Source organism: Chenopodium album, chromosome 8 (genome assembly GCF_948465745.1).
Source record: "Chenopodium album chromosome 8, dcCheAlbu1.1, whole genome shotgun sequence".
NCBI classification, from domain to species: domain Eukaryota; kingdom Viridiplantae; phylum Streptophyta; class Magnoliopsida; order Caryophyllales; family Amaranthaceae; genus Chenopodium; species Chenopodium album.
Window position 1 is genome coordinate 76,830,771 of NC_137841.1, and position 22,278 is coordinate 76,853,048.

The window sequence follows — 22,278 nt, forward strand, 5'->3', positions numbered from 1 at the left end:
CACATTAACCCTCAATTTTATTTTTATTTTTTTAAAAAAAAATCAACCTCCCCGCACAATGGCACAAGTGTCAACGCACCCCGGGGTATTTGTAGGAGAAGGGGGTATCGGAAAGTTGGTGATGGGTTGTTAATATTTTTTTTTTGTTTATTATTTTTTTAATTAATGTTTTTCAATCTATTGCGTAGTTACCAATAATCAAGTTACCACTTATCACTCACTTGAAAGTTAAAACCCATAAAAGTTTTTTTTTTTTTTTTTTTTTTTTTTTTTTTGACAAAATCCATAAAAGTTAATGACCTTTAAAGTTCAAATTATTTTAAAAAAATAATCTACAGTTGGGATTATTTTGAACAAAAGGGAAATAAAATGAGACTTGTTTTTATGAACTTTTTCTATATCAACACCAAAGAAGATTTATGGGGTTGTTAAGAAGCACGCTTGCAGAAGTCTGAAGTCTTGGAAAGCACCTCTAGAAGGGATTATCAAAATCAATTGTGATACTTCCCTCAGGCGAAGATAGATGGGTTAGTTTAGGAGTGATTGTCAGAAATTGTGAAGGTGTAGTGTTGTTCGCTGCTACCCGCCGTTATGGAGCCTATTGGCCACCAATCATATAGCTGAGGGAAAGACTGTTGCTTGGGGTATTAGACTCGCTAATCACTTCAGCCTGACGAAGATCATAAATTCATAATCAAAGCTAACAATGAAATCCTCATCAAACGACTGTGCAAAGGAGTCACTTTCTTCTCTAATTTAGATACTAGTATAGTCTATAGATGATATTCTAGCCTCAAGAATAATCATTTACACAGGGGACTAGTGTAAAAATTTCTAATAAAGAATATTTAAGAATTAAAACTTTATTTAAATTAAATGAAGCAGCCCACTTGTTAAGTTGATGCTGGCAAACCCAACAGGGTGAAAGGATTTTGTGCTTCCTCCTCCTTATGATCAGGATCAGCAAGGGATCAACTTCTGTTAGTTGTAAGTTATATACCAAGTAGTTGGTTATGTAAGCATTGCTTTCTGTAATGAATTGAGCTTAGTATAAATACCTCTTCCCTGTTGTAATATGATTCTCATTCATTCAGATAAATAATAAATCTCAACCACTAATTACTTATTTCTGATTCATTCAGCATTGATGTGTGTAATCTTTTGCTAAACGATTCGCAGTCAAGTAATGATGTTCGAGTTCCTCCTTGGGAACTTTCATTCAAAAAATTTTAAAAATGATTTCATAATTGCATTATATGGAGTGAAATAGGAAACAAACTACTTAATCTGTACATCCACAACTTCACAAGCGTTTGATTCAAATTACTATATAAAGGTTACAAAAATATAGAATCGCCAGAAATGGCGACTCTTCTGCAATTTTATCTGAGATATACATTTTCCTATAATTCAGCAAATCTTCCTACTGATAAGGATATATCCTTGTGGATAATTCAGTATACAGGACCATTCATCTTCTGCTCATATGCACCTCTCGAAATTGAAGGATTCTTTGCCACTTTCATTAGCAGGGTTTCTCCACTTCCTCTCATATCACAGAAAACTATCCCACGTTCAATGCCAGTGTCGTAGAATTATGTTAAAGAGGTACAAAATACAGATGCTTGCCACCATTGTTCTTCATCTATATGAAACAATTGCCACAGTTTTACCTATATTAATTACATTTATCCTGTTAGGTTCAAAGCTTGAGAAGGAGGTTATTTATAATGTACAGAGGGATTAGAAAATAAATTGTAATACCTTTTGCGTTTACTCTTCAATGCACTAGAGCTTGAAGGATTACTATGCCAGTTCCTCTTTCTTTGATTAATGAACCAATTGTTGATCTGCTTTAGCTGCAGACCTGTCTCCTGTACCAACCTCGCCTTGTCTTCCTCCTGCATATATTATTTAGATCAGCATTTCGTTCCTTATATGACAGAAGTTGAATGGAAGAACAGCATTTTTGTAACAGTGGCCAAATACACCCCAGCATATCATGCAGACTGCAGCAACACAATTACAAAGCATCTTTCTGTATACATACATAGAGATTATACTCTTACTGTCTAGATATGCGTATATAAGCTACATATACATTTACATTAGTAAAATCTCTCTACTCACAAGCCACAATGAAACTAATCAATGAAATGAGATTTTACCATTAAGCAAAAGTGATGCATGACATGATTCTAAAAGTTCCCAAAGTATTAAAACATTTTAATCAAGTCCAAATGCCTAGTATAGCATACAAGAAACTACAGCTCCCATGATGGTAAAAACGTTTTCAATCCCAAATAGCTTACCGTTGGGTATGGCCACTTAGAATGTGATTGCCACCAAGCCTTTAAGACAGAGGTGGTGTCACCAGGGAGTTTTCCTGCTCTTCTTTTGCGCAAGATTTCTTCTCTTATATCCACAATCTTGTCCTTGTAGCCCTTTTAGAAAAGAAGAACAAACATATTAGTGACTTGCACAAGAAATAGCCAAGTTTATGCCCTTATGTGCAACAATGTGGCTTGCCTGTTTTAGCTCATGCTTCAGCTCTTGCCTCACACGCTCCATCAGTGATCGTTCACTCTCAGTTGGGATGAGGGGTCCGAACCCCATGGTGTCTGCACCGTCCAAACCTCCATCGAACAAGTTACTATCACTTTCTATGGGATCATCTTCATCATCAGACATAGTAGCCCCTGTGCCTTCACCGGGAGAGACTCCTGCACACAGGAGAGCACAAATTACCAACATCAGTATGCTATCCTGGCTTCAACAAACTGAACCAATACCTTTTCCTCCTATCACTTGGACAGAAAGTTGAGGCATATATTTCATGACCCAAAAGATAAGTTCCTAATTTTTTTGCTATGCATCACCTTCTTCGAAAGCAGTAACAGAATAACTTCACCCTAAGATGCCCTCAGAAGATGGTAAAGAAGAAGGTAAAACATCTTTCAGAATGTCATTTTTGAAACAATTTTCAATTTCACTTGGTTACTTTCAAAGTCCAGCAATTGCAAGAATTGTAAAAACGGAGATCCAGACCAGACCAGACTAATACAAACATGACAGTGGGAAGTGGTCCTGTGATCATTTTCAAGCTAGAATCAAGTACTTGCTCACACCAATGCAGAGGGGTTTTAAGGTTAATGGGAAAGGTATATGCACCTGTCAAGCTTTGAAGAGATTGCTCAATTTCCCAGCATGCCATCACAGCTTCCATTGCATGGACACGAACATGTTGTTGTAGTTGCTCTTTAAAGGAACACAGCAACAGAACATACTGTGTCTACAGTGTCAACCAAGATGAAACAACATAAACGTAAGATATAATAAATAACCTCCCTCTAGTACATAACTTGTTCCATCACCAAAGCAATCTCAGGTTGTGTTTTCATAGTTAAGGGGGAGAAGTAGTTGCAAAAATCGGTAATTACAGCCAGGAAAACCATGTGGGAAAATATTCAAATATGGGTAGCACAAGAAGTTGTTGGAAATTACATACTGTTCAAAAATAATCACACCATGAGAAACTAGATTTTGTATCATGATGAGTGTCTGCATCTCAACTGTACTAAAGCATTAGGAGGTGCCATCACAGCTACTAATGCAGTAAGAAGTGTAATTATAATTTGTCAAGAAACTCAAGATTGATCCGATCCACTGAGGAAAGAAAATACATTAAGTAGAAAACAATTCTATAACTGGTGTAACGATGTGTTACTGCCAGCACAATTAGTTCCTATACTATTCATATCTTGCCTTTTCCAAATCGAGGGTAAAAAAAAAACCCCAAGTAAATATGCTGTAACATCTTGCGGGTGATTGAAATATTACAATACTACAGTATTTTTCAAATCACAAACTCACATATGATGAACATCCATTTGACCAGTTTATTATACTTACTAGTTTAACCAAAGAATTCTGACATGAAAAAAAGTTCCATGCCACCATAACATGTTTCCCACCCAAATAAAAAGTAGTATACCACTTTCACATTTTTCCTCAGCATCATCATGATCAAAGCCTTATTCATTAAACAGTTAAGTGAAAATTTTGTCCATGTTACCAGTAGTAGCATTGCATCCATCCTTAATAAATTTCACTCAAACTATCCCTCAACATAATAATGAATATTGAAGATTTATAAACCACACCCCCACAAAATGTCACACTCATACCTTCAGCTTGATAAAATGATTAAACTACTAAGTACTCACACACTTAAATATGTCAGTACCATCTTTAAAGTGTTATAAACAAGTAAAATAATCATTGACATTGAGAATTGGCAATCCGTCTCAACTGGTACACATTAGAACATTGCTATTAAGAATTAGGACTATCCCCTCCATCTCTTTCACTAAGGTTGGCAATGTTCGAGGAAAACCAAATATTTCATGAGAAGAATCATCTTTGCACACAAGTTCTTTTTTACCCTAGAAAAAAGGTAATTTATCACTGCATACTAATAAGATGCCACAAACTTTACCGGGATTCTGGAAAATTAAAAAACATTAGAACCAATGTGATTTGAGACATGGAATTTTGGATGGTATAAACTATTAAGAAGTTTTTTTATCAAAGACATACAAAGTACAAATTAGAATAATGCAAAACCAACATACAACTGTACAAGTTTGAGTAATACATGCAATTTGAGGACTTAAATAAAAAATAAGAAAACCAAATTGCTTATTCCCCCCATAGAAAAGTTGACATTAGAAGAATCTTTGTATCTATCTTCCTTCCAAAAGGCTGAAACAGCAGAATTTCCATTGGGATGAGGTAAAAAACAAATGCATAACGATAGCTAAGATTGCTAAATGCCAAAAAGCAACCCACCTTCTTCTTTCCTAATATTGAATTCCATAAACCCACCCTCCCAAAACCCTTTTTTGAATTTTTCAAGCTTGTTTCAATTCAATCAACACGGCACCTTCTCCCAAAAAAAAAAATGTCACCAAAAACTCCTCTTCCTACATATCTTACAAAGTCTTTATGACTCCTAATGCCATACTTACTACGACTCAACGAGTACTAGGTGTTTAGGTCCCAAGTTCGAATCCCCCTCGGTTATGAATGTTGAACACATCTTTACATTTTCCTGGACCCACATAGAGGAAAATTCACATCCAACAAAAATCCGTCACCACTCTTCATTACAAAGGTCCAGATGTCCGCAATCTTATCCTACTCAAATCAACAATCAATCAATCAATCAATCAATCAAAGCCTTAATCCCAAAAGTGGGGTCGGCTAACATGAACCAAATTTGATTATTCCGTGTAGTCATCAACATAAATCTTTCTCCTCCATCCCTTACGATCCAAAACTTCATCCTCACGTAAATCCATGCACTTCATATCCTTCCTCACTCCTTCCAACCAAGTCATCTTTGGTCTCCCTCTTCCTCGTTTAATCCCTCCATGGTCCCACTCTTCCACTCTTCGCACCGGTGCACCCTCGGGTCTCCGTCTTACATGTCCAAACCAACGCAGACGATTTTCCCTTAATTTATCTACAATGCCCGCCACACCTACTTTCTTGCGAATAACCTCATTTCTGATTCTATCTCTTAAAGTGTTTCCACACATCCACCTTAACATGCGCATTTCCGTAACCTCCATCTTTTTAATATGCTCTTTCTTAGAAGCCCAACATTCTGTACCATAGAGCAACACTGGTCTTATGGCAGTCCTGTAGAATTTTCCCTTCAACTTTAAGGGAATGCTGCGGTCGCATAGCACTCCCGTGGCCGCTCTCCATTTAAGCCACCCTGACTTAATCCTGTGGGTCACGTCTTGATCAATGTCACCATTCTTCTGGATGATCGACCCTAGGTACTTAAAACATTCACTCATGGTCAAATCCTTTCCATCCAAACTCACCACTTCATTGCTTGTCCCCCTCTGAGTGCCAAAACGACATACCAAATATTCAGTCTTACTCCGACTTAGCTTAAACCCTCTAGATTCCAACCTTTGCCTCCATTGCTCCAACTTGACATTAACCCCATCCTTAGTCTCATCCACCAAAACGATATCATCTGCGAACAGCATACACCATGGAACCTCATCTTGAATTGGTCTAGTTAATTCGTCTAGAACCGTTGCAAAAAGAAAAGGGCTTAATGCAGACCCTTGATGCAATCCGATTGTAATAGGGAAATCTTTTGTCAACCCTCCGCATGTCCTCACATTTGTTGACACATCCCGATACATATCCTTAACTAGGTCTACATACCTTCGTGGGATACCTTTCTTCAACATTGCCCACCAAAGTATCTCTCTTGGCACCTTGTCATATGCCTTCTCTAAATCAATAAAGACCATATGAAGATCTTTCTTCTTTACCCTATAAAACTCCATCATTTGTCTTATCAAATGGATTGCCTCCATAGTAGATCTCCCAGGCATAAAACCAAATTGGTTATCTGAAATGCTTGTGCATGCCCTCAACCTTTGTTCAATCACCCTTTCCCACAACTTCATAGTATGGCTCATAAGCTTAATTCCTCGATAGTTAGAACAATCTTGAGCGTCTCCTTTGTTTTTATAAACCGGGACCAAGGTGCTCTTCCTCCAATCTTGTGGGATCCTTGTAGCCGTCCATATCTTGTTGAAAAGGTTTGTTAACCAATCAATACCAATCTTACCCAAACACCTCCACACCTCTATCGGTACCCCATCAGGGCCAACCGCCTTCTTAGGTTTCATCTTCCTCAGTGCAATCTCCACCTCTACTCTCCTAATCCTTCGCACATACTCCATGTTGATTTCTTCATCACTCATAGAGGTATCTCCTATCACAACTCCATTACTTCCATTAAATAATTCATCGAAGTACCCCTTCCACCTGTCCTTGATGCCCTCCTCTTGCACTAGGACCATTTGGTTCTTATCTTTGACACACTTCACCATGCCAATATCCTTCCTTGCCTCTTGTCTTCTCTTTGCCATCTTATAAATGATCCTTTCTCCCTCCTTGGAATCAAGCTTTTCATAAACCTCCTGATATGCCTTTGCTACTCAAATCAACACCACTAAGAAAAAAAAAATACATTTAATTCTATCAAAAAACTAGCTATTTTTTTCTTAAGAATTTCAACACGTTGAAAACTTGAAATCATACAAAACCCAAAACAAAAAATTCAACAACCTATCAAGTCAAGCATGACCCCATTTTAATTTATCAAATAAAACCTAACAATCAATTAAACACCACTCCAACATATCAAATTATACTCCATAATCCATGTATTTCCTAAAATCATTACGAAAATCATTATGTAATGTAATCTAAAACGGATTACTCCTCAATCTAACTCCGGAATAATTCAATTCATACCATAATTAACCAAAAATTAAGCAACAACAACAAATTGATAATAATAATAATAATATAAAAGAAATTAAAAATTATATACCATGAATTGGTCCAATTCCTTATCATCCCCAGCCATAGTATGACCACTTCCGAGAGCAGAATACTTGGCCACGACGTTCTGCGACTGATCAAGCTGCGCACCAATCCTCGGTATCTGGTCCACCGGAGTTGCGATCCTCAAACACGCAACATGCGCCGCTAACAACTGCTCGTAAAGCGGATGCCCTAATATCTCCGCCTTAAACTTCGCATTCTGCCAATTCACTTGCTCACCTCTATCTCCTCCACCTCCGCCGCTGTTTCCGGCGCCGACAGAAACCTCGCCGTCTCCGATCTCCGGTTTCCCTGTCTCCTCATTGTGAGTCAACTCACCTGGTTGTGTTGGAATCGCCGACATCCCTGCTGAGTCATCTACTGAGTGGAGGTTTAAGAATTTACTTGCTCCGCCGCCGGAACCGCCGCCGCCTGATGAGCCGAGGATTGCCGAGGTTAGCCAGTTTGGTTGGTGAAGCTGCTGTTGTTGTCGTTGATGGTGGTGGTGTTGTTGTTGTTGGTGGTGCGCCGACATGTTTTGTTGTCCGGCGAATTGTGCCGCCATTTCCGACTGAGAGAGGTGGTGGTTGTGATGATACGCCATTTTTTGAATTTCAGAAAAAGGTAAAATTGAAAATAAAATAAAAAATGGAGGGAAAGAGTATATTTATAAGAGACGGTCCATTAATATATTAATATAATAGGAGTATGTAATATAAAAACTATAGTAATCGTATAATATAAGGTGAGGAAGAAGGAGGGAGTTTCAGAGAGAGGAGAGAGAAAAATTGGTCGGGAAAATGGTGGGAGAAGAGAAGGTGATAATGAGAGAACTTTTTTTTTTTTTTTTTTTAATTATAAAAAGGAAAAAGAAAGCCGCCGAAATTAAATTATAATGGAAATATTTAATTTTATTATTATTTGGGGGGACCATTTTAATTTGGAAAATACTGGGTCGTTGATTTTATTTAATTTGATCGAAAGGTAAGATGAGAGACAACGTGGATATATTGTCGTTTCCGTGTCGTTTTTGACATATTTGTAATTTTCTTTTTAGGCACAGGTTTTTTATTTATTGCACTACAAGTAGTAGGACTACTACTAGTCTACTACTACTTCAATGGTAGGGGCCTGGGGGATAATATTCTACTATTGCCCATAAATAATCTCAACTATTGTTAGTGTGTTCGGTAAATAATTTGTACGGACTAATCATTTAACGTAATTTCTTTGGTTGAAATTATTTATAATCACTGTACTGGAGTATTTATGCTTAGATTACTAAATGTATTACGAAAGTTAATAGCGGATAAACAACTTAAAGAAAGCGCGTTTGTTTGAAACTTTGAATAAACTCAAATGAGTGACCAAGATAAGGGGAATTTGCTTACCTTGGAATATAATCATGCATGGCATTTTCAATAGCTTAATATATACTATATGGTGGTATTGGGAAATTTATAACATCATTGTCCATGCACAAGTTATATCTAGTAAGTAAGTCACTGTCCACTGTGACTAAAAATTATTTGGCACTTGCTAAAATATCAAATTATATGAAGTTAAGATCCATTTCACATCATTGTAAGTTTCCCTTTTCTGATTTCAAGTTACTTGATTAATTATATGTATGTGGTTTATATTTTCTTAGTCAAATTTAAATTTGGTCACTGATACTTATACATGTATGTGACTACGTGAGAGCAACACTATTTTTCTCTTGAATACCTTAATTGGATTCTTGTAAATGATAAATTAGTTACATAATACCACTACAAGAAATAGGTCATTTTGCGACGGAAACCTTGCAACGGACTACAATTCCGTCGCAAAAAGGGTTAATTTGCGAGGGAATAAATTCCGTCGCAACTTTGCGACGGAAACAAACTTTTGCGACGGAAATTCCGTCGCAAAGTTTGCGACGGAATTTATTCCCTCGCAAAAGTTTGTTTGCGACGGAAATAATCGTCGCAAAACAATATTAAAAAAAAAATAAAAAAAAAACATTTTGCGACGGATTCTGCGACGGAAATTCCGTCGCAAAAAGTTTTTAAATTTTTTTAAAAAAAACTGAAGTTTCGCTGAAGGAGAGAGAAAAAGAAAACGAAGAACAGAAAGAGGAAAGCGTAGAGAGAGATAGAGGAAAGCGTAGAGAGAGAAAGAAAATCCGGCCACTTCACCGCCGCTGTCGCCACCGGAACGACCGGAATCCGGCCACTCACACCTACTAACGCCCACCCCCTCTGTTCACTCCCACTCACGCGCACTCACGCCCACCCACGCCACCCCCTCCGTTCAAGCCCACTCACGCCCCTCCGTTCGCCGGCGGTGTGCAGCCACCACACCACCCTCCTTCCGGCAGCCGGATTTCCGCCACAACACCCTCAAATCCCGGTGAGTATTCCACTATCCCCCTTTGTTTTTGTTTTCAATTTAATTTTAATGTAAACCCTAACTTTTTCTAATTATGTTTTTTAATTTAATTTGTAACTAAATTTTATTATTTAATTACTTGTGTTTAGTGTAGTGTAGTTTAATTTATATTGCAATGTTAGAATTAGTTTAATTTTTAAGATATATTGCAATGTTAGAATTAGTTTAATGTATGTTAGTTTAGTTTAAAATATATGTTAGATTAGTTTATAATGTATGTTATTTTAGTTTAAAATATATGTTAGTTAGTTTATAATGTATGTTAGTTTAGTTTAAAATATATGTTAGATTAGTTTAAAATATATGTTAGATTAGTTTAAAATATATGTTAATTTAAAAATACATGTTAGTGTATGTATGTTTATTTGAATGTGGGTAATTGTGTGTTAATTATATGTGTTTCATCACTTGCTTTAAACTTGTTTAAATTAAACAATTATGGTATGTATGTTAATTATATATGTTCACTAAGATTTGAAAGCATTTGCATCTTCTTATTCCTAGATACCCGTTCAAGACATACACATTAGGAGTATGTCTTGAATAGTCCCCGGTTGGGACTGTCCTTTGACGTTTAATCTCACTTTAGGTGGTGAATGTATGCAATGTTTTTGATTCTATGGAATATCTTGGCGTCTCATTTCTCTACAATGTTTTCTGGGTACATATGTTGGTGTGTTTAATTACCTACATCGTGTACTTGGAGAACTGTAGGGATATGCTGTCGGATTTTCTATAGAATTGAAAAGTAGGCATACATTCACTAGTGAGATAAGATGTCCAAGGATGGGTTAGGTTGGAGTGGTAAGGACCCCTGGATATATGTCATCTAAAACCTCATGTAGGTTAGATGTATTAAGGTCAAAAATAGGTTCATTAGATAACAAATGTGAGAAATAGGCAAGTTAGAACCAAAAACGCCCCATTTTCACCCAATTTTCCTAGTTTTAGGACCTAGTGAACCTATATTGCCACTTATGAACTATTTCAAGCCTCGAACTCAAGTAACTATGTTATTTAGGTGTATTATGGTCAAAAATAAGCTCATTTGATAACAAATGTGAGAAATAGGCAAGTTAGAACCAAAAACGCCCCATTTTCGCCCATTTTTTCTAGTTTTAGGACCTAGTGAACCTATATTGCCACTTATAAACAATTTCAAGCCTCAAACTCAAGTAACTATGTTAGTTAGGTGTATTAAGGTCAAAAATAGGTTCATTAGATAACAAATGTGAGAAATAGACAAGTTAGAACCAAAAACGCCCCATTTTCACCCAATTTTCCTAGTTTTAGGACCTAGTGAACCTATATTGCCACTTATGAACTATATCAAGCCTCAAACTATTGGTTCTCATTCTTTATTTTTATTTCTGCATTGTATATCCTTTGTTTGTTACAGGAGGCGTACCAACACAGACAGGAGGAATCAAGAACCCAGGGTTCCCAACTGTCTGAAAATGAAATTTTCTTTGAGGCGGCTGGTGGTCGTAATAAGAAGGGTCGTGTTAGAGGTCTTGATGTTGGTGCTGACTTGTACTACGGCACATCTAGGGGACGAGGATCGGGTTCTTCCAGCCAATACGTACCGTCGGTCATAACTCAAATGCAGGAAAACTTCCACAAGGAGTTGAATGAGAGGGTGGAAGCAATTGAGAGCCAGATCGATAGCCGTGTGGCGGAACAGCTCGATGCTCGAGTGGAGGCTCGAGTGGCAGAACGGATGGCTGAAATCGAGAGGAAGAACAAGGAGTTCTTAGAGGAGTTAGCCAGTAGATTTACAGGATTGACCACTCCTTTCACTTGTTCTACGATTCAGCCTCAGATTCGAGACCCCAGGAACGACCCGGGTGGTGGTGGTGGTGGTGGTGCAGGCCAAGGACAGCCAGCTTGTGTTTAGTTAGGTGTCATTTTTCGATTTTTGTATATGGATGACATTGTAGTTTAAAAAATTATATCATGTACCGTACTTGGTAGTTACGGCTACGTGTTGTATATATTTGAATTATGTTAGGGCGTGGACTTTTTGACTGAAATTATTTTAAATGCACGTATTTTATTAAACAGGATTGCATGAATACAGGTTCCAGGAAAACAAAACAAAATACAAAAAAATTAAACAGGATTGCAGGAATACAGGTTCCAGGAAAAAAAAACAAAATACAAAAAAAAAAAAAAATTAAAATTACAATAACTTTGCGACGGAATGTAATTCCGTCGCAAAATGGAGTATTTTGCGACGGATTATTTTCCGTCGCAAAATTTGTGACGGACTATTCCGTCGCAAAAGAATCCATTTTGCGACGGAAATTCATTCCGTCGCAAAATTTGTGACGGAATATTCCGTCGCAAAATGATTCCTCTTGCTACGGAATTTTCGTCGCAAATGTTGTTTTCAGCTACAACTACCTTTCCGTCGCAAAATCCGTCGCAATTCGTTTTGCGACGGATATTCCGTCACAAAAGGACTGTTTGCTACGAAAGTTCGAGCGACGCCATGCCTGTGACGGAAATCCGTCGCAAAGTCACTTTGCGACGGAATTTTGCCAGTTTGCGACGAATTATTTCCGTCGCAAAACGGCCCTTTTCTTGTTGTGTACATAGATGTGACCATCAATAATTAATAGAAGCAAACTAATTAAACCCAATATAATATATACTGCAAAAAAAGTACTGGAGTAGTTTACTTTGAAAAAGATGAATAGTCGAATGCATTATATATGTTGTTAGTAATGAAGATTGTGAGTCATAATACTAGGATTATTACTTCTTCCTTTCGTTTAAACTTCTAAATCAAGTGTAGCATAGATTCATATGCAGACAAGTACTTTTACTAATTAGATAATGATGAATAAAGAATTATCCAACTTTTTAGTGAATACGACTTAGAGGAGAATATATAAATATCTTATACTACTACTATTAGATTTAATAGAGTGATCATTATTGATCACATAACTCTACTCAAGTACTCATACATTGTGTATGAGTATGTATTTTACTCATTTTGCCCCTAAATACATCGGTCATATTTAACTTAAGATCAGAGGTTGAACTAATAATAATTAATTATCGTATATAAACTAAGTACATCGATAATATAAAGTTACACTCTTTTAAAATAAAATAAAATAAAACACAAATTCTATAATGTTTTACATTATTTGTAGCTTTTAAAGTATTATTTGTAAGTTATAAAATATTTTACATTTGCAAATAATATGAAATATGATGTAGTATTAACATAAGTCACAAGATTATTGATCTATTATTGTTACTCCAAGAAGAATTGAATGGCATCTTTAGCAAAATATAAGTGAAATGAAATTGTGAGAAGCCATTATTGTGCATGCATTAAGATTATAGTAATCGATTTATCGCATATACCGCAAAGCTATTATTTGATACAAGTGCGTTTGCTAGTGAAAGTAAAAGGAGGGGTAGCATGATTAAGCATTGTTAATCTAAATTAAAAATAGAGTTTTGGATTTATTTTATATTAAACCTTAAAAATGACCACGCAAGAAAGACATTTGGGCCCTCGTATTTGGAGGTTTAGCATGGATTGAACCACTTGAAGTCACATCAAGAGCCTTTTTAGAAGCAAATGTTTAAGATTTGAAGTGATAAGATCGATGGTGTAATTCATTGTAGTTGCATTATTACAAATTTAAATCATTTTTTCAAGAATTGGGTGTCGTTTCAATGTTTACCCTAAGAGTTACAAACAACTTAATTTCTTTGCAAATAAAGACAACAAAGCTTCTAGCTCCCTTCTCTTCCAAGGGGCTAGTTATATTGCAAAATGGATGAATGTAATTGCCAAAATTAAGTTAAGAGTATATTGTTCCAAACCCTGGAAAATTTATTTCGTTCTTAATAATACTCCATATTTCATTAATCTCCAAGGTTAATAAGGGTTAATCAAACTAAAATAATAATAAAAACAAGTTTTAATATATTCAGATAAATTTAGTTAAATTATACTTAAGCGAACAAAACAAATCATTAAACTATAATTAAAAATCAAATATTACGAAGTACTCCGTATTTGATTAACCAAGTCAAATACTTCGTACAAAGTATACTTCTTACAAGCTACAATTATGTATAGTCAAATTGTCGCACTTAAAAAACGGGTAGTAAAAATACTCCGTATATATATACTCTCCATGGGCCACAAATTTTGTTGGTACTCTCCGTCACTCGCGGAACAACGACGTGGAAGATGGTAAGAATGGGACACGCGGCGCTTGTAAAACTAATGGACCACTAAAGTAGGGCCCGTGAACTGTCACGCGCCGTCCCTGCGAATTGAACCTGTACACGTGGAGAAATATAAGTCGTGAGGACCACTTGATGAAATTTTTTTGATTCTCATTTACGGCCATTTCAGCTCAGTACCACTGTGTGGAATGGAAGGTCTACTGTATACACGTCTACGCATATATCCCCACTGGAATAGTAATACCAGAATGCCGATAAAATTATCTACTCCTTTCATTTCATAATAATTAATACTCTGTAATATACATGTCAATGAATACAAAGTTTTTATTAAAAATTATTTTCCAACATCACTGTTAAGCTAGTGATCTGATCATAGAGTAATCGTTTTATTTTTTTAAACACCATTTGCAGGCAAGTATTAAACTTATAGCATTGTTGCATGCTTTAATGAGATTAAATTAAATGTGTAATTTTGACATTAGTCAAAATTAAAGAGCTTTGACCTAAAATTAAATGCCCTACTTCAAGTCTACAACCTTAAAAGTTAAGAGATTCAAGAAGATCTAATATACAACAAATAAGGAATGTGAGTTTCTTATCTTAAATCCTATGTATTGAATTGATTGAAGACTTACCACTTGGTTGTTGGTGCAGAGGTGATTGAGGGTGCACTTGGTAGGGACGATCGCGTGCACAATCCCACACAACAACAATTAGAAGGGGTTTATTGGAACCTAACCACCTAAAACTGAGCCTCGAATCGAAATTATCCCAAGGTTGCCCAACATTGCAATAAGTTAAAAGTATTGTAATTAATTTAGTACTCACTAATGACTTTAAGTTTGATTAGAAAGTGTATTTTTTTTTGGATACCAAGAGTGTGGTTATTCTTGTTGATCCATCAACTATTTCTATGTATTTATAGTTTATACCTATGAACTATGATTAGTATGATATGATGACATGTATGCCATTTTGTTGGACTTATTGAATTGAGACACTCCTTGTTTATAGTCCGTAATTTATTAGTTTCATATGAAAATATATTTGAGGTCTTTATCAACGTATGTACATGTGCTTCTTATATTAATAAGGTGGAAAATTTTCTAATTCCATTTTCTAGTTTATATTTCCATTCTCTGATATATTGTAGCTAATAGGATTGGTTTTTCTTGTGTGATTACCTATAAAATACTAATTATATAATTTAATTGGTTGTTGTAGACATACGAGTACATAACTAACCATAAGCATTATTCTTACTATACGTCCCTTTAGTTAAAAGGGTATAAAAGTAGTTGTACAACATAATCTTCCAGTGAAAAAAAAATAAAGAATAACAAGATTCATAAAATTGACATGCTAAAATTTTCAGCTGACATGAAACAGTATAGGTAGCTTTTTAATTTTTCTCTATTTGTATAACTTTGGATGAAGATCGACAACGAACCACCCTAACCCTTTTAGCAGTATTCGGTGGTTAGCAAACAAAAATAAAGTACCCTTTTTCAACATGGATGATTAAAAAGATGCATGTATCCTATTATTATTTTTTTTTTATTTAATTCAATTTAGTCAATTGAAATAATCGAGCTTGTTTGATTGAAATTTTACACTACATTATTGCTAAGAAACAATCAAATTAGATTTATTTTTAATTTTAAGATATACTTCCTCCATTTCTATTTAGTTGACGCGTTTGATTTAGACACATATATTAAGGAGAGGAGAGAGCGAAAGTAAGAGAGAATGAAAAAGCAAGTGGGGTAGTTTATAAATGCAAGGTAAAAATTTACCCTAAAAGGAAACGTGTCAACTAAAAAAAAACTATAATACGTTAAAGATGAAGACAAGATTTGATGAGTTGTGTAGGAGTAAAACTATAGTAGGAACATAAAAGGAAGTTAAGCATGCATGCTTAAAACTGTACGTAGGTCAGGCTAGGCAGAGGACGTCTGATATGAGAATGAGAGTGTGAAAATAGGAGGTGCCCGGCTTTTGCTGAGACCGCCGCCGGCCAAAGTTAAGGCACTCTGCCTTCAATTCTGAATAATGAGATCAACTTTACTAATACGATCGAGTAGCTGAATAAGCTTGGTCCACCTCTTCTTCATCTGTATTTTTGTGTTGGAGGACCATATTAAGCTTTTTTACTGCTTTACTGTGCTTTCAGTGGCAGATTAATAGTAACTATTCTAATTTTTGTGTAATCTTGTCGATCATCTTTTTTAGTGTCATAGATCAGTACAATCTTTTCATGCTAGCTTAGGTTCAGAATTTTGGCATGGTACGTAACTGTTATGGTAATAAGCTAAGAGTAAATTGGCTAATTAGTGGTAAGATAGGGTTAAACGATTTTTGTTCGTATGAACGTAAACTAAATTTTTAAAGGGATATGAATCGAGTGACATGCATGTTGAAAATTGAAAGTATGTTTTTTAATATCTTGATATGCTCCAACTAACTGTAAAATGATACTCCGTAGTATTTACTATCTCCTCTATATGACTCTCATTTAATTTTATTTAGGTCATAAATTACAATACGGCTTGATAGAGATAATATTACTCCATACCAACAAATTTTAACCTAATTAAAATCCTTAGTTAAACTTGATTGATGAATTAGAAACACTGGACAACCAAAGCTAAGTAGCTAATTCAAATTCTCACCTAGTTAGCTAATCTCAACCCATGATTATTAATGTGATCCGAGAACTAGATCAATCCAACCAAGATTAAATACATAAGAACTTGGAGACCAACTAATTTTGGTAATCGTACAAGAATAATACAAGCACATAGAAATCAAAAAAGAAAAAATAAAAAGATACAATTGAGTCGTCAATTTTTGGTACATAATATAGGCACACACAAAAACTGAGTTTGACAAAGCCCCATTGCTTTCAAATTTTTACAGTAAAGAATAATACTTGGTACGTAGTAGAATTATATTGAAGAAAACATGATAAGAGAATAATAAAAGGCGTGAGAATTGAATTACATTACATTACATGGTCCCCTACCCTAATTGGAGCGCAGCGTGCCCTTGTGCCAACGGCAATCTTCCACATTCTCACAGTGGTCACGCACGGCCCCCCTTCATCTAAGGTCCCTCCCTCCCCCTTTTTTTCTTTGTCATCCTCTTGTGCACGTCAATGCTTATTTAGGTCCATCGATTTGAAATACGGGGGCATTTGTTTGTGATAGAGAATATCCATAGAATATTCTCATCCTAGGTTTAGGATATATTTTGTATAAGATTATCTTTAGGATATTATCTGACATGGTATCACAGCTTAGGTGAGATCTTGGGATCATATACAAAAATTCTCACCCTGCCGGTGGATAGAAAATTAAACCCACCGATGGGATATACAAAATTTTTTATGCTTCCGCAAACACACATATAGATTTTTTTTCTTTTCTCAAAGTTTTTTTTTTTTAGAATCTTTATATAACCTTGTGCCTCCTACCAACAGTAGCAATCGCGAAAGCCTCCTCCATCGTTGTTGGCAATCGCATACACTACTGCCTCCCCCTACTGGCAGTAACCACATCTGCCAACCTACTCCATGTGCCGCACTCTATTTCCACCTCCCCATGACCAACAATGATTCTTACATTGCCTCATTGGTTTTTTTTTTTTTTTTTTTTTTACACATAATCACATAGATTTTGTTTTGGTGGTGGTATATCACAATAAGGTCAACTTTTGCACATCTCTTTTGCTATCAAGTTTGCTCCTTTTATTGTTGCAGCACTTGGAATCTTTGTGGAGTATTAATTCTTGCTACCTGGTTTCTCTTTTGAGAATTGATTAATTTCAAGTGGTGGGATTTAATCTTTTCTTGCGCAATTTTATTTGTTTTTTCTTCAACTGTGATTTCACGTAGTAGTGTAGTATCTTCTCCCCGATGATGGTTTGATCCCTTAACTTATTCTTCTCTGGATATGCAACTTGGCCCAAGTATATGCGTGACTCTTCTCCTTCGGCCTAAAAGCGCATATCTCTACTATACGTAGGTCGTGGTTGTTGCTTCTCATCGTCATCACCAGCACACGTCTACTACTTCTCTTTTGATCATGGGTTACTATACTATCCTTACCGTTCGATGCGTGATTCAGATCCAGTCTGAGCATCCGATTTTCTCCCGCTCTGACTGCGGGGGTGTGATAGAGAATATCCATAGAATATTCTCATTCTAGGTTTAGGATATATTTTGTATAAGATTATCTTTGATATCTGTACATATCTTATAGTTACCTAATATGATTAGGTTTCTCATTGTAACCCTATAAATATTGATCAATGGAAATCACTCTAATCAAGGAGTTTATATTATCTGACAGTTTGATTCCCTTCGCCAAATGCCCCTTTCGCTAAAGGGTATGTGTATACATAAGTGCGTGTGTCACACATGTCGTAAACTGACTCTGTATAGCTGTATATGGTAAGGTATGTAATCAATGATGAATAATATATGTACCGTGTATAAGTGTATTTACGTTATTAGATTCTTTATATCAATTGCCTTTTATATAATTTAATGTCACATGGAGCGAGGTGACTTCTTGTTCTTGTCATACGGCCTGATTAAATTTTTCCGTTTCAATGTAGTATGTATTTTTGCAACTATTTAACTTATCAAAAGAATTTTAACACAAACTTTTTTCATGCATTAATAAATGTTACAAGTAGTTTTTACTAATTTTGTGTAATTAATTTTTGTTACATTTTGTATAAACGAGTATATGTTTATTGAATGATATAATAGAACACATCACCATATGGTCTTATGAGGATTCTCAAAGTACTTTGACCTTTAATTAAAATTAAAGTTGATAAATTTAGACAAAGTTGGATTATAATGCAAGTTTGATAAGTCCAACGAGTAAGTTAATTATTACAAAACATTCTCCTAAATTACAATTACCTTTGGATGGATTTAATATGATAAAATTATTTTTAAATGTGAATATAGGCCCCAATTTGGAAGTGTGTCTGGTCGTACAAAGTCATGCATCCATCTTGAAGTTTGAAATTTGGCAAGCTAGCTAACTACCAAATAATTGAGTGATTAATCACTGTGGTTGTAGGAAAGGGGAACTTGTAGTCTCATAATATCTGATTGATAGTGAGTCAAAGTTCCACATTCATCATCAGATTTGGTAGAATAATACTATTGTACATAATAATTGATTTGTACTCGTATTATGTTATTACAAGGGGAAAAGGAGTTTAGAAAAATTCACCCAAATTTTAATACTTAATAATCTTTCACTATAATAGTTCCAAAAAAAAAAAATGTTAATTCCAATATTTTTATTATTCTCATCCATTTATATTTTGTACAAGTTCTTTGTTAGGGGAATTACATATTCATGTGTAATGTACGCATATTATCATACATGCAAGTCTCATTGAAACAATTAAAATTAAAGTAGATTATAATTAATCATGCTAAGTGGTAACTTAAATATGTATAACTCTTACAATGATGACTGATATTATCAAGGTGAACTAGTTACAATATACTTCATATTTAGAATGGCTTTTCGGATGATACACGTCTCACACAGTCACACGTAGATTAGTCGCACATAAGCCAATACCGACTACTCAGTATCTTTTAAATAAGAACGACGTTAAGGTGACATGATGTCAACATAATTAACAGTAATATGATTGTAATCAAAACATAAACTTTAATTGAAATAGAAAGTCTTAAAAGTGATACTAACATAAGTTATCAATTCAAGGAGCTAGTTGATTTCGTAGAGGACCTTCTAGCCATTTCCTTGTATACAAATTCTGTTTATGAAAGGCACCGTCGATCCAATCAAAAAGTGCCAAGTATATATGAATATATCCAGAATTACATAGGCCCCTCCACGTATGTGGTTGCACCCCATATCAAACAACATAAGAACTTTATTATGTTGTCATCTATTCATAAGCTAAATTTCATCTAAATTCATCATTCAATAATTAAATTAAGCATATAGTATCTAATAACTTAAACAAATAATTGGTTAGGTTAAAAGTACATTTAATTTGATTTTAAAAAAGGGTTTGGTACGTCAAGATAAACTATAGTATTATATAATTATATTGTATGGGTCCCATTAATACTAGAAATGAAGAACTAGGATTAAAGAAAAGGAAATACTAGAAATGAGGCTTTGATGGAGGAGAAAGTTCACATCATGCATGTTTGTGGACGATAAAAGTCGTATATGTGAGGCTTTGTCTCCATTTGTGCCTCTTTTTGGAGCAAATCTTAATATTTTAATCCTTTATTAACTAAAAATGGATTAAGTGCTAACATCACACTTAAGCACTAGTTGAACTTTTTTAGGTTTAGCTAGATTTTTTGTATATACATTTCTTTTTCAACATGATGATAATGCAAGTTGGAGTTTTTTCTTATCAAACATAAAATACGTGTATTTTTACCAAACATTTATAAAATCAAACCGGTACTTCAAAATAAGTGTAAGAAAGAAATTGTGAAAAAAGACTTTAAGCGCTATCCTCATTCTTTGATGCGAAGTATATATATGTCTAGTTGTCCCGTTTGCCTTTTGTAGGTTCTCATTTAATGCAAAAAATTAATTAATTAGCAATCTTTGGTCACATTCTTTGTACCACATGTCTTGCATGCCATCTTAACTAGCTATAATATATGATCTATTCATCCACATAAATATATTTAAATGTATAATAAAAAACTAACATTCAAATTAAAAACAAAATAGACTCATATTACTCTTTGTATTCTCTTCAATATTCAACATTATTATATTCTAAAGTATTAATTATTCGAACAAAAATTTTAACACTTTATTAAAAAAAATTCACTCAAAGTAACATCCCAGAGTAATACCCGGATCACACACTAGTTATATTATAAACATATGCTACTAATAGCCACATATATATCAATATGCTACGTACTGTATATAATAAATACTTTCACAACTTTTGTACAAAAGTTAGTTATAAGATTTATTATTTGTCATAATCAAAATCGAATTGATCCACCATATTAAAAATGATAAGTCCTTTTGTTTTCTTTGACATGGTATATGATGTTACTTGATGTACCATTGATGCACTCAAATATGTACTGTGATGATATTAATTAATGGTACTTGTATAATTGCTTTGGATGATTAAATTTGTTAAACAAATTGTTATAAAATATGGATCTTTATTATACACTGTTAGTATATCACTTTCATATTCGTAATTTCGTAAAGTTATTGGATTTTCATAGATTGTAATAGTATACTTAAACATCTCACAAAATAACAAAGAGATTACTGCTAATAATTAACATAATGTTGAACATTTTCTTGATTTGTCGATTACTTCATACAAGCAAATTCATTGCTTCTCTACTGTCAGTCAACCACCGACCAAGAATGTTCAAATCATCTTCGCTTTCGCATACTCTCTTGTATAATCAAACTTTTCTTTCAATTGGTATTTAATGGCTATTCCAGCTATATATTTTTAAATATTTAATACTACCTCCGTTACAGGTTGTGTGCAACGATTTGACATAAAACAGAGAGGAAAAATGTCTAATCATTGCACATAACCTGTAACGGAGGTAGTAATATTATTTCTATATGTAGCAATGGACAATCTTATTTTAAAACTTGTGCATAACCTAAAATGTAAACAGTTGTAGAAGGGAACATAGAAATTAAGAACCACTCCGTACATTGTAGATAGAATCGACTCAATGTCTTAACATTCTTCTTTGTAATGAAAGTGTGGGAGAATAAAAATGGTTGAAAACATAAGGATGATATGCCCAATATGCTGGATGACTAGAACAAAGAATCAAATAAAAAAAATTCAAAGGAATCTACGACATACATGATACATCCTTAAATAATTGTACACATCGATTATCCCAAACAAACAAACATCCATTTTCCTTGAAATAGAATCAATCTAGAAAAGGGAGCCATCACTATCAACCATACTCAGAGAGTGATGATAAATAGATGGATAAATACATTTTCAATTATTATGACATGTCTTAAAGCTTCGAAGTTGAAAGTAAGAAAAAAAATTCATCCTCCACTTCTTCCTTCTTTTTTAGTAGTTTTTTCATGTTATTCTACCACTTACTTTTGATGACCTTTATTACTTAAATTCTCTCTTTAAAAG

The 22,278-nt window shown here is 34.6% G+C and overlaps 1 protein-coding gene across 2 annotated transcripts; it reads right to left on the minus strand.

Annotated features, from left to right (window-relative positions):
• Positions 1-1,302: 1,302 nt before the first annotated feature.
• LOC145642491 (homeobox protein HD1-like) lies at positions 1,303-8,275 on the minus strand. 2 transcript variants are annotated; one of them, XM_081693700.1, is made up of 6 exons: positions 7,436-8,275; positions 3,172-3,292; positions 2,530-2,723; positions 2,313-2,444; positions 1,765-1,901; positions 1,303-1,645 (listed from the first exon to the last, which is right to left on the minus strand). In XM_081693700.1, exons 1-6 carry the CDS (start codon positions 8,030-8,032, stop codon positions 1,642-1,644), a joined length of 1,185 nt encoding a protein of 394 aa, XP_081549826.1. In that variant the 5' UTR covers positions 8,033-8,275; the 3' UTR covers positions 1,303-1,641. The 2 variants fall into 2 exon arrangements, with proteins under 2 accessions (XP_081549826.1, XP_081549825.1); XM_081693699.1 differs by having other exon boundaries at positions 1,303-1,673; positions 7,436-8,274.
• Between the last annotated feature and the right edge of the window lie 14,003 nt (positions 8,276-22,278).

Excerpts from the sequence above, each read along its gene's own strand:
- LOC145642491 (XM_081693700.1), bottom strand. The coding sequence starts at position 8,032 with ATGGCGTATCATCACAACCACCACCTCTCTCAGTCGGAAATGGCGGCA. Across the intron at positions 2,724-3,171 it reads ATCTCTTCAAAGCTTGACAG|GAGTCTCTCCCGGTGAAGGC; the intron begins GTGCATATACCT and ends TCCTGTGTGCAG. Across the intron at positions 2,445-2,529 it reads TGAAGCATGAGCTAAAACAG|GGCTACAAGGACAAGATTGT; the intron begins GCAAGCCACATT and ends CTTTTCTAAAAG.